We start from the raw sequence: 13428 nt of genomic DNA on the forward strand, positions 1-13428 counted from the left end.
CCCCAAACTGGGCTCTGCACTGAGTGGGGAACCTGCTTGAGATTCCCTCTGTCTCTCTCTGTCTCTCTCTGTCTCTCTGCCTCTGCCCCTCTCTCCCCCCTGTAAAATAATAGTAATTAAAACTATACATAACAGTTATCTGTGGGTGGGAGGATGACCAGAAGCTTTCAAATATTTGGTAAAGTCTTTTACAGTAAGTTTCACTACTGTAATTAGGGAAAACAACCCAGCCATGAGGGTGCCCCTCCGGGCAGACATCTGTAAACTGCACCCCCTCCCCAGACTAATGGCTCCCCACTCCAGGCTTCCTCTCTGCCCTCTCTGGTTCTCAGAACATCATAAAGTGGCTGGCTCTAAGCAGCTGTTCAAGATGAGCATCGTGGGTAGCTGAAGCTCCAGCTGCCAGGAGGGCTCAAAGAACTGGTTTAATAACGTTCTCCTGAGCACCAGGCCAGGGCCAGGCTCTCACAGGGATTCTATTCTCTCATTATCCCCATTACCCAGATTAGATAACTGAGGCCCCAGAGGCATGTGAGCACCTGAATCACACAGCTTGACTAAAGCCCAGGCCAGGCTCCTGGGGCAAGGTCTGTTCAGTTTCCTCTGCTTGCCTGGAACCCCCAGCCCCACCCCACCCCCCACACCTAGATGTCCACGCGGGTCGTTTCCTTACTTCCTTCAGGTCTCTGCTTACATTTGTACCAGAATCTTATGCTCATCACCCTAAAAAACACTCCCCTGCCCCTGACTTTCCCATCACGATCTGACAGAGTCATATTCATTGGCTTGTGTATACTTCGTCTCTCTTTTTCCACATATGGGTAAGGACTTTGTTCATTTTGCCTACTGCTTTATCTCTGGGGTCTAGCATAGCGCCTGGCTCAGTTAATAGGCATTAAATGGGTGAATGAATGACAGTCTCTGATTCCCAGGCCGCTGCCCTCCCAGCAGTGGCCCCCACCCCCACCCCTCACATTCACATGCAGGGTGACCTGCTGATGCCCAGCAGCACAGGGTATGCTGACCTCTCTTCCCTAGACTCTTTGTGGGCTGTCCAAATGAGGTTTCTTAAATGCAGAGGTGAATGGCTAGGCCTGCGGCCCCTGGTCTCTCCGTGTGAAAGGGATAGATAGGGTAGATAGATAGGAGTCCTGGATTCAAATCCAAATTTTACCAGCACCCTGATGGGTTGGGGCAAAGTCTGACACTCTCTAGGACAAGAAGTCCCCACTCTCGGAAGAAGACCTTGCAAGGGTCAGGGCCCTTATACTTGCTGTTCATTCAGTTTGGCCTGCTCTCCCCTCCTGATCTGCCTGTGGCTGGCTCCTTCTCATCATCTAGGTCTCTTCTCAAATGTCACCTTTTCAGAGAACCACCCAACTCCTCCCAGGCTAAGTAGACCTGCGCACCCAACACAGGTACCTCTCTTCACATCCTGTTTATTTCTTCCGTCACTATTGGTATAAACTATTTTCACTATTACTATTTCATTCACCTGGTTATTCATTTGCTGTCTGTCTCCAGCACCCAACGTAAGATCTGTAAGGGTGGAGACATTGTTGGTCTTGTTTATTGCTGTATCTCTACTGCCTACAACAGGGACTGGGTTTTGGTAGGTGCTCAATAAATATTTGTTGAATTAATGTTCTTTCTCCTTCTAGAAACAGGGAAACTGAAACCCAAAGGCGGGCAGGGGCATGCCGCCATGAATTAGTATCAGAACCTAGAGTAGAAGGAAGCAGTAAGGCCAAGTGGAACTCCAGGTCAGGATACTGTGACCTTGAAGGAGACCCATCTCTTTCCAAGCCTCAGTTTCCTCCTCTGTAAGATTGAGTGAGACAGCCATGACCACTATCCAAGAGGCTCGGCACTAGGGGTACACCTCGCCCATTTCCAGGAATGATACCCTTTGCAGCATCAGAGCCCCCCCCCCCCGCCAGACACAGCTCCAGCGCCCCAAACCCGCAGATGAAGAAAACTACAATCCCCATGGTGCCGCAGGCTGCACCTGCGCACGACTGCCATCCCGCAGCGCCGTGGGCGCCCTCTGGCGGCATCCTGACGCAGAGCTCCGATCCACTCCCGGAGGGGCGGGGGGTCCGCGGCACAGGCAGTCGGAGCGCGCGGCTGCAGCGGCGGAGCCGGAGCCGGAGCCGGGAGCCGGAGCCGGGAGCCGGAGCGGCGGCCGGATCGTAGCCCGCGGGGCCCGCCGCAGCCATGGGGAACCGCGGCATGGAGGATCTCATCCCGCTGGTCAACCGGCTGCAGGACGCCTTCTCCGCTATCGGCCAGAACGCGGACCTCGACCTGCCGCAGATCGCCGTGGTGGGCGGCCAGAGCGCCGGCAAGAGCTCGGTGCTCGAGAATTTCGTCGGCAGGTAGGAGCGGCGCGCCTCGGAGCGGGGACTCCCCCCCGCCCGGGCCCCCGGGCCTCCGCCCCCCCCCCAGCCCCGACGGCACCGCGACCTCGCAGCCCTTGGCGCTGTACCCGCGGACGGCGCGCCCCCCACCTCCAGCCACAAGGAGGCGGCCCCCCCTCCCCGAGAGCCCCTCAGGGGCAGCAGCGCCCCCCGCTTGCCCGCAAACGTCGTCAAGCCACCGGCCACGGTATCACGCCCCCCTCCTCTGCCACATCCTTTAGGGAAGACGGCGCTCTGCTAAGAGACCCTGGCAAAGGGTCCCTCCTCCCCCAGTATAGGCACCAAGGGGGCCTGCATTACTCAGCGCCTCCCTTCGGCTCCCGCGTTCCCAGGAACGGGCAGCACCCCAGGGGCAGTGCTCCCCGGCCCTGGGCTCCACGGAAGACAGCTCCCTCCCCCATGAGGATCCCTGGGCCAAGGCTGGGAACCCTCTCCCCAGCTGTGTCCCTGGGAGAGGACACAGCCCCCGGGCATCGAGGACCAGGCACAGCCTCCCCCCTCACACACACACACACACACACACACACACCTCTGCAGCTCCCGCCGCCATCCGTGCGCAGCGCGGCGGCCGGGGTGGGGGGGGGGTGTCGGGGGAGCTGCAGGACCAGGATGGGGGTGGCGGTGAGACCGCTTCTGATCCTCTTGCGAGCCGCCGGCCGCTGGCTCCGCCGCCGCCCCTGGGTGGGGGGCGCCTGCCGCCGTCGCTCTCCCCGGGGCCTGGCAGAGGGCTTGTAATGGAGGGAGAAGGCGGCGGAGGGCAGAGATGACTAAGACAGGGAAGCAGGATGGCGGGGAGGGGGGAGCCATTTGCAGAACCTAATCCCCCTCCTGCCCCTGATCCCACAGGGCGCTGGGAGGGCCAGGTGGCAGGGAGTGGGGGGCAACCGCAAAGACAAAAGGTCCTGGGTTTAGGGGGGCAGGTAGGGTCGTGACCCCCTTGCCCAGGCTCCCCAAATAAAATGGACGCGGGGATGGCTTTTCCGTGCTGAGAAGAGGATGACGCTCTCCCGGGAGGGGGATGGGGGCTGGGCAGACAGGGAGAAGGCAGTGACACTGGCCTCCGCACTCTGGCATGTCCCTCCCTCACCTTCTTCAGAAACCCTAGCTTTCTCCCACTGACCTTCCAGGCTGAGGAAGCCACTGGCGAGGGAGGCAGAGGCCCCTCCCTCAGAGGGCAGCGGTTCTAAGGAGACATCCTGGATCCAAGCCAGGTTCTGCTGTGACGCCTCAGACCAATCACTTGCCCTCTCTGAGCCTGTTTCCCCACCTCTAATGAGGACAGCTGGACTGGATGGTTGCTCCTGCCCCTCATATGACTGAGAAGACCAGGGGCAGCCCTGGGGCTCAAGGGAAGGGTTCTGACTGGAGCAGTGTATCTGGGAGACATGGGAAAGCCACCATTGGGGGCGGCTGGGCCCATCTGGTCAGCAGAGGGGGAGGCCGTCTGTCTCTTGGGGACCGGCTCCCACAGAGCCCCCCTCCTGCTCACGTGACCCCCCCAGAGCTGCAGAGACAAACCGGCAAGAGATACACAGATGAGCCCCTTCCCTGTGGCCCAGCAGTCAGGGTGAGGGAGTGGGGGGACTCTGGAGACAGTAAAGCCCAGAGGCCTTAGTGCTTTAATGGCACCCATGGAAATGCAGCACTTTACGTGTACAGACCATAGTCCTACCTTCATCCATTGAACATTTGCTGAACGCCTGCTTATTGCAGGCTGTGTGCCCTGGGCCGAGGCGGTGGGGGGAGCAGGGAAGGTGACCTCAGCCCCCATCTGCTGAGCCCTTCTCGCGTGCCCCACACCATTCTTCTCGGGACGGCTCACAACAGCCCCATGAGGCAGGTACCATGGTGCCCATCCTGCAGATGAGGAAACAGACCCAGAGTCACACAGCCAGGAAGGACAGCATCTATTATATTCCAAAGCCCAGGTTCCTAATCTCAATCTTAAGAGCCCCCGAGAACCAGGCCCTGAACCGGACACGGGGACATGCAGGAGCATGGGCCTCCATTTTCCCCATCTGTGGGATGGGAACACTGGCAGTGGCTGCCCTGCCTTCCTGAGAGGGTGGCGCAGGGCTCCGGTGAGTCCCTGGGTGTAAAAGCCCGTGTTGGGAGGGAGCCGCTGATGGTCAGTTAGGTTTGGGGACCCATGCGTGCTAGGGCAGACCTGGCCCCGGTCTTCCTGGAGTTCGCTGTCCAGCAGACCAGCCAGGCCCCAGCTGACTGTAGCCGCTGTTAGCTTGTTGACCGGAGCAAGATGTGGACTCTGTTCCAGGAGCCCTGGGCCCTCTTATGCCTCCTGCACCTGACAGTGGCCCTGCAGGAGGATAGGCGGGGTGTCACGGGCTCCTGGCCTCTCCTCCGAGGGCTGGGTCCCCAGACTGGTGAGCATGGTAACAGCCGCTCAGCCTCCTGGGGCTTCCCAGGAGCCGACACCCCATGGAGAGGAAGTGGAAAATGCACCAGGGGAAGCAGAGGCTGCTCCGGGCCAGCCCGGGCTCCTGGGCACCCCAGGGGGGGGGGCCCTGCTGGCAGCTGTGCAACGGAAGTGGCCCCGCAGCTGCCCAGGACGCTGCTAGGACTTCTCTGGGCCTATGCTCTTTCTTCATCCCACTTTGAAAGAAGGGGAAACTGAGGCTAATTCATTTAGTCACTCGGACATTCGTAGAGTGTCCACAGTGTCACAGCACTGGAGATTCCAGGGTGGAAAAGACAAAAGCTTTGCATTCCAGAGGGGGAAACCTCTGAAATAGTAAACACAGGGACAGGTATATGAAGAAGGCAACCGGAGAATGTGGTCAGTCCCGTGGCAGGAGGAAGGGCCGCTTTCCACAGGGAGGTCAGAGAAGGTTTCTAGGAGGGGGTAGCATCTGAGATGAGAAGCCATGGGACGGGGAAGCATTCTAGGCGGAGGGAGCAAAGGCAAAGGCCCTGGGGCACTAATACATTTGGTGTGTTCAAAGAACAGGAAGGAGCCACGGTAGCTGGTTGTTTGGTGGGCAAGGGCAAGATGGCATCAGAGAGAGATGGGCAGGGGGTGGGTCTACAAGGCCCTGAGGCTACGATGAGGAGTTGGGTGCATTTTCATTATTGCCAGAAGCTTTTAAGTAGTAGAGTGCCTTGGGCTGACTCCAGCAAGTGTGTAAGTTGGGGAGGGGGTGAGGGACAGGGGAGGAGGAGGCTGCTTCGGTGAGCCAGAGCTGTCGGGGAGCCTGGCCCAGGGCTCTCACAGTGGGGAGGAGGAGAGTGGTGGGCTTCAGGGGACATTTTGGAGGGAAGTCCCCACAAGACTTGCTGGGATGGGGATGGGGAGGGTGAAGAAAGGGGACTCAAGGCTGACATCAGTGTCTTTGACTCTGGGTGGGTGTTGGTGCCATTATCGGAGGACGGGAGGAGCAGGCACGGGGGTAAGATCGGGAGCTTGCTTTTGAACGTGTTCAGTCTGAAGTGTAAGGTGGGCCGTGTGGTGATGCAAGCCTGAAGCTCAGGGGAAGGCGGGCTGGAAATGTAAATTTGGAAGTCCCAGTAGAGGTGAGATTTAAACCCATGGGAGTAGATGAGATCATCTCGGGGTAAGTGCAGACAGAGGGGTGCGGGGGGCCCAAGACACCCCAGCATTTTGTGAGCAGATGCCTGCTGCCCCGGGCCACCCTCTGTCTGCCCCTGGCTACGTGCCCGCTCCCTGCGACACCTGTCCAGTCCCAAGAGTGGGGTGTCCCGGGGCAAGCTTTCAGGCTCTGCTCCCCTCATTCTGGTGCCCGGTCGACTGGACAAGTGGATAGTGGCCCCCCTTCCTCCCCTCTTGGTCCCTGGGGAGGCCAAGGCCGATGCGAATGTGGCCGAGGGGCTGAGAGCTCGGGCTCTGGAATCGACCCCGGGTTTGTAGCTCGGCCCTACTACTTACAAGCTGAGTGACCTTGGACACGTTTCTTAAACCCTGCTCAGCTGCTCTTTCCTCATCGGCAAAATGGGGATAATAATAGCACCTCCCCCATGGGACTGTGCCGAGTGTTGAGATAATGCCCACAAAACACTCAGGGTAAGGCCTAGCACAGAGGACGTGCCCGTTCTGTTCCATCCGAACCAGCTGGGAGGCGGGCCGGGGTGCAGGGAGGGCAGGGGGTCTGGTGGGTGGGCTTCTGCCAGGAGGCGGCTCTGAGAGGCAAGGTGTTGGGTTTCCCTAGTGCCTCTTGCCTCTACCCCTGCTCGGGCTCCCTGCCTCCTACCGACCTCCTTGCCCCTTCCTCTACGTTCTCAGCCCAGCACAGGCTTGGTGCTGGTCTCTGGCCTCTGAGAGCCCCTCTTGAATGGTTCCATTTCCCGGATTTGGAGACTGAGGCCAAAGAGGATTAGGGGATATCTGAGACATCAGAGGTAGAAAGTCACTGACTGGAGGGGACGGAGGGGACTGACGTTTGCTGGGCACTTACAGTGTGCCAGGCCCTAGGGATACAGCTGTGAGCAAGCAGGACCCATCCCTGCTCTGGGGGGTGGGGGGTGGGGGAGGGAGTTCACAACTGAGCAGGACAGACAGACACTAGGTGACACAAAGAGCTCTTTTGTTGTGTGGACCCCCGAGGAGGTGGCCATTGAGGCTGGACATGAACAAGAAAGGGACCCGGTCAGGCAAAGGGGTGAGCACACTCCAGGTGCAGGGTCCCACCCGAGCAAAGGCCCAAGGAGGGAAAGAGCCCCCCGTGGGTTCGAGAAGCCAGACAAACAGCAGTGTCACCGAGTGAGGAGTGGAGGCCCCAGTGAGACCAGGCCAGAGAACACCTTTTCCAAACCCCCACCCTACCCAGTGGCCCCAAGGAGTCAGGCATGAAAGGTGACTCTGGCCGACAGCATCTGATCCCGGCTCCAATAGAATCGAGTTTCCCAGACCTTGGCCGGGGTCAGAGGGTCAGAACCTCGGGGGAGGGGATGCAGGGGGGCCTTTGCGGAGGAGGCCGGTCCAGGGCACAGTGTTATCAGGCGTGGAACAAGAGCGGGAAGGGAGGCCCACGTGCCATATGTCTAAATATTCCAGTTACGAATCAAGCGAAGGGACTGCTGAATACGATACACTCTGTCCTCCCACCTTGGCAAACACACCTTCAGAACGACCTGGCCGACCGGGTTTGAATTAGAATTTCAGACTCCTCAGAGCTCCGCGATGGGAGGTAGAGTGTGGGGACAGGTGGCCCCTCTCCCCGACCTGCCCCTGTCTCGTACTCCAGCCTGCGCCACAAGGGGCCTCCTGGGCTCCCATGTGGACACCCAACCCTCACATCTGAGCTCTGTCCGTGGTGGCAGAAAGGATCCCCCCTTGGGCCTGGGACTGCCCCTAACAGTTAGGTCAGACCCTGAGGGAGGGCTTGAGACCGACAGGAAATTCCAGAACACTCCAGTGTGGCCTAGGAAGGGTACATGGGCTCCAGCTGGGACCCTCGGCCCCTGGGGGCTCCTTGCTCTAGAGATCCAAAAAGCGACCCCCCTAAAGAATTGGGCAGGGGCCCTGATTCCCCACGTCCAAGGGCAGTGCTCATTATTTTCTTGGAACCAACAGCCCGTTAGTAGGAGAGGCAGATTATCATCCCGGGTTTTCAAATGGCGAGCTGGCTCAGAGAGGGTAGGGACCTGCCTGAAGCCCCACAGCACCGGAATTAGAGGCAGGACAGGAGACTGCCCCGGCCTCCCGCCTCTGGGTCAGCGTCCACCGTCTTCACCCCCACCCGTGTGTGTACGTGTCACACCCCTCAGCTTCCCCTCTGCTCTCCCTGGTTGTCTCTCTGGACCCTTACCCCTCCCCGGACCGGAATCCGAGAAAGGAGCAAGAGCTGTACGGGGAAGGCAGCCCTGGCCTCTCCCTGCAGGTGCGCCCTCGTAGCTTACAGTTCATGGGGAAAAATGGGTCCTCACCTTCACCGTGCCTTCGTCTTCCTCCTTCACTGGCTCATCCTCAAAGTCTCACATCAGCCAATACCTCCTCCAGGATGTCTTCCCTGACCACCCTCTCCCCTGTGACCTGACCCTCGGTGTGTGGGGCAGGGCTCAGTTTTCTCCCACGATGAGGGGCTGCGGAGGAAGAGCGAGGCCACTGCCTTGGGCTGAGGGCTCCCGGCCGACTGCAGTTCCAACCGCAGTTACCAGGGACATCTTACCTGTTTATTAGTGCCTCAACCCTTTCATGACTCTGGCTCAGGCGTGTCTGGTCTGAGCACAGGGGACTGAGGCCACCAGCCAGGATGGGGAGGAAAATCTCAGCAGGTGAATGCGCACTCACCTCTGACCTGAGTCCCAAATTTGAAGGAGTGAAATGCTCCCTAGCACACACAAAAGGCACCTCGCCTACGAGCGCCAGATGGCTCGTGTGGCACCACCAATGGACACCCTCCATTAGACCCTCCCACAGCCGGGATCTCAGCAGCCCTAGGAGGGAGCTGCTGGGTTGTGCCCATTTCACTGATGGGGAAACTGAGGCTCGGAGCAGGGAAATCATTTAGTGGTAGTGCTACGATACTTTCACATCAAGCTGCTGGTGATAAGAAATGAACATCCAGACGTAGCTCCATATTGAATGACCTGATGAATGTCCTTGATGAGCTGTTAGGCAAACAGAGCCGCTACTTAAGTGTGCACCGGAGGCCGGTGCATGTATAGGCACGTGAGGGGTACCTGACCTCGTCTCCCGTCCCACCAGCCTCACCCAGCCTTGCAAGGAGCAATCAAGAGGACGCAGGGGACACCGAAGCAGGCTCAGTCAGTAAAGAATGCGACTCTTGATCTGAGGGTCGTGAGTTCGAGCCTCACGTTGGGTGGAGAGATTCCTTAAAAATAAAATCTTAAAAATAAAAGCAGGTGGAGATTTCTTAAACAGCTTTATTGAGGTACAGCTTGCATGCCATAAAATTCACCTGTTTGTGGTGCGCAGCTCGATGATTTTTAGTGCATTTACACAGTTGTGCAGCCATCATCACAATCTAATTTTAAAACACTTCCATCACCCCAAAAAGAAGCCTCGTGATGATGCAGATTTTCAAGTGCCTGGCGGAGCCCCTGACCAGCAGTGCCCGATCCATCAGCGTTTGCCATGATTATTATTGTAAATGATAAAATGTTTACAATGGAGAGCCCCAGGTGTTGGGGTGATGGTTGCTCTTTATTTTTAAACATTTTGTGTATTTTCTGAATATGTTTTCAAAGGGAGAACATACGACTTTTACAAGTAGGAGGCAAAAGAGAAATCTATTTCCATCTTGAAAATATAAAGTCATCAACACTGGAAAGGAGGGAAAGAAGGGATGAAGGAGGGAAGGATAAGGAGAAAGGAAAGATCATGGATTTTTTTTAGTAGGGAAAGTGGTTGCTGAGGGGAGACTGTGTACTCAGAGTCCAGACCCCCACATGCCAGTCCTACCCAGTCACCAACTTGCACTGTGGTCTTGGACAACACTCTTTCCCGCCTTGTGCCTCAGTTTCCACACCTATACAATGAGGGTGATGGTGGGAAAACTGGAGGAGCTCATCTTCAAATCATTCTTTTGGCCAGCTGGGCTACCTCGAGCGCCAGCTACCCGCCCTGCTCCATGCTGGGGGCTGGGGACACTGGTAAACAGGACCAGCCCAGTCCCTGCTCTCAGGACATCAGAGCATCGGGAGAAGCCGGGCCAGGACTGCCCTGAAATGTTCAAACCGCAGCTGGAAATTCACAGGCTGTGTGATGTGGGCATGCCTGGGGCCTCCTGGGATAATGTGAACAGAGAGGGACTTCTTGCCTGGAGGCGGCCTCACCTCCTCCCAACTGTATTTCTTGGCCCACCCGCTTCCTCGCCTCCACCCCAGCTCCGTGCTTCAGAGGGCACCTCAGAGCCTGCCCGCCTCCCTTACCTTCCGCTTTCAGGGGCAAGATTTGGCTGGAAATATCCTGGCCCACCCGCCCACTCTTCCGGCCAGCCCCCGGGAGACCCACCTCCCAACTTCCTCCCTGCTGCATCATTTGGTGGGAGCCCAGCCCGTGTTCTCAGCTTGCTCGACAAGTTATATTATTTATAACCATAATAGCTACCATTGATTCAGGCCTCAAGTTATATAAGCCTCACAGCAACCCATTTTACTGATGTGGACACTGAGGTTCAGAGAGGTATAGCCATTTGTCTACAGCCACACAGCTCCTGAGTGGCAGCTCTGACATTCAACGCCGGGCCAAGCCCAGGAAACAGGAGGCTTAGAAGCAAGACTGGGCACAGACCAAACATGCCGCTTTCTGGTGGTTTTTGCATTCCACAGGACGGGGGAAGCAGGGTCCCTGAGCTCTGGCCACAGATCTCAGGTATGAGAGTAGAGTAGGGGAGGGTCACTTTGGACGTTTGGTGTACTTTCTCCGGACCCCTCTGGGCGGGACAGCACCAAATCAGGCAGGGAGCGTGCGGCGCTTGGAGGTCCTGAGGGGTGTGCATTTCATCCTCCCTGTGCTTCAGGTTTGAAGGTGCCTCTGCAGATGGCAAGGCAAGGCCTCCTCGGGAAGCCGCCATCTGTCCAGAATGAGCAGGGAGAGCTGGCATGCCACCACGCACCCCTCCCACGTGGCCCCCGAGGCTGGTGGGCCCAGCACGCTTTTCTCTGGGCACCTGTTCTGTCCTCCCTCAGCCTAAGCAGGAGCTGGGTGGGAGGTGCAGGGTGGCGCTGGCTGGAGGCCAGATCAGGCCCGAACCCCCACTTTATCAGAGCGCTGTGGGACAGTGTGTCCAGGTGGGAAGCAGGAGCCATGGAGCTATTTAGCCATGCTTGATCCTTTGAGCATCGCCTGAGCACCTACTATGTGCCAGGCCTCTGGTGAGCGCAGGAGTCCAGCGGGGAGAAAGGAGCTCACAGTCTGGACGTGCGAACCCGCTGGCGCTCTTTGCACCCGCCCAGGCCTGGAGCCCTGACCCCCGATAGGCCACTTCCTCCCTCATTGCACCTCCCTGCCCCTCTCTGGGCCTCTGTCCCCACCTCTGGACAATAATGGGGGAATGACACGGTCTCTGAAAACTTCTCCTTAGTGTTCATCATTTCCATCTAACATTTCGTGGTCAGAGTCCAGAGATCCGAGTCATGCCTGGAGGAGGCCGTCAGAGGGTTCTGTGGGATCTGTGTTCCTTGGTGACATTTGGGAACCCTCCTAGAGAGGGGGCTGCTGAGTGCCTACTGTGTACCAGACCCAGGCGACGCTTTTTCCATGCCCCCCCGCCCCCCCCCCCGAGGCTGCTGGGCCTTCTTGCAGCCCACGTGTGCTAGAGGATAATGCCCGGTTTCTATAAGGCCAGTTTGCAGCTGAGGGCTTTGAGGCCCAAAGAGTGAAACACCTTGCCCAAGGGCACCAGGCGGCAGAATGGCCAAGGCGGGATTCGAGCCCGGGGATTCGAGTGCAGGCCATGTGAGGGCCTCAGTCTGAGAACCTGGGCCGTGATAGAGACGGGGCCTCTCCCCCCACCCAGGCACCTCCATCCCCACCCTGGCCGCACGAGATCCTGGTCTGAGGAGGGGCTCTACTCCCACACATAGCCCTGCCCCTCTAATCTCTGCTTCCCTTAAGCTGCTTGTCCCTTAAGTAGCCCTGGAGAGGCAATGACTTGGGGCAGGCTGGCCCAGACCCCTGACCACCCTTCCAGCTGGGCCCTGGGCGCCGCCCCGGTACCCTCTAGGTGGCACCTCGTTGACCTCTGACCTGCAGGTCGGCAGGGACCAAGTGGGCCCATCTGTGCAGGGGAGGCCTCTCAGGGAAGAGCTCCGGGGAAGGTCCATGTCTCTGCGTGGGGGGCTTTCTGTGGGGAGTCCCATCCTTTCCAGCCCCTCCTGCAGTTTCCATGGCAACTACTGTTGCCATGGTATCGCTGGGTGAGGAGCGGGTGGGGAAAAGGGTGGACCCCAGGCCCCCAAGCCCAACCCAGCCTCTGAGAACAGATGTCCTATCTCCACAGCCCTGGGGGATCCCAAATACTAGAGGGTCACCCCCCCAAAGGAATGAGTAAAGGATGGCAGAGATAGAGACAGGAACCCCCCCCACCCCCGTTAATCCCCTCCTTCTCTCTGCTGACTGGTGCACCTCCGTTCCAGCACATGTCACACTGTATTGCATTATCTGTTTACTTGTCTGTCTCTCCCACCACACTGTGAGCTCCTCCTCCGGGTAGGGAGCGGTCTGACTCATCATCTCGCTTCCCCAGGGCCCAGCACAGGGCCTGGCACAGAGCAGCTGCTCCCAAATATGTCCTAGACTGAATTTAATTGAATTACATAAAAAGCCACGTCTGGCTTCTTGGATTGAAGGAGCAGCACACTTTGACAGGGAAGTTCCCAGGCTCTGGGGCCCAACAGACCCTTGGGTTTGAATCCTAGCTCTGCCATTCCCATCTGGATGACCTTGACAAGTCCCTTCACCTCTCTGACCCTCAGATGCCTCATCTGTAAAGCAATTTCCATATCAGAGCACTGTTTTGAGGACCTGGGGATTCAGTCAACATTTATTAAGTACCTCTTGGGTGCTAAGCCTTGGGCCGGACAGTGGAATACAGTGGTGGACAGGAAGACGCCAGTCCTGCCCTTCAGAGGCTTAGTCTTGCAAAAATGAAAAGTGCTTGCCTAGCACCTGGAAACAATGAATAAATGCAGGATTCATCATGCTTCTCCTTCCTCATTGAAGTGGCTGACTCCTCCCTATTAGCCTCTAACCTCCCCAAAGGAGGGGCAGGGTGAGAACAGGATGAGAGAGTCCTCCCCAGGGCCCAAGAAGAGACCTTGAACCCAGGAGCCTGGGCCTACTCTGTTGTGCCCGGGACCCTCCAGGCTAGGGAGTGGGGGCCGGGGGGTGGTGCAAAAAGCTGTGTGGTCCCGGTCAGGCTCTGAGCTGGGGGTAGGAGGCCTGGGTTCTTCTCGGGCTCTGTCCAAGTCCTATAGGAACTTGAATGTGTCTTTTCCCCTTCTTGGGCCTCCATGTGCCTCTCCATGAATGAGGTGGCCAGCTGGAGCCCTATGGTCCCTCAGGCTG

The 13428-nt window shown here is 58.0% G+C and overlaps 1 protein-coding gene across 1 annotated transcript in view; it reads left to right on the forward strand.

The window, feature by feature from the left end:
- Window positions 1-2206: 2206 nt before the first annotated feature.
- DNM1 (dynamin 1) overlaps window positions 2207-13428 on the forward strand; it is a 43120-nt gene continuing 31898 nt past the window's right edge. The window contains exon 1 of the mRNA XM_047070153.1: window positions 2207-2378. Coding sequence (XP_046926109.1) covers window positions 2218-2378 — 161 coding nt within the window. The 5' untranslated portion in view covers window positions 2207-2217. The remainder of the gene's footprint in view (window positions 2379-13428) is intronic.

The sequence above is a fragment of the Lynx rufus genome, unplaced genomic scaffold, assembly GCF_022079265.1.
Source record: "Lynx rufus isolate CCGP_SWC_20201006 ecotype Redwood Valley unplaced genomic scaffold, mLynRuf1.p SCAF_10, whole genome shotgun sequence".
NCBI lineage: Eukaryota > Metazoa > Chordata > Mammalia > Carnivora > Felidae > Lynx > Lynx rufus.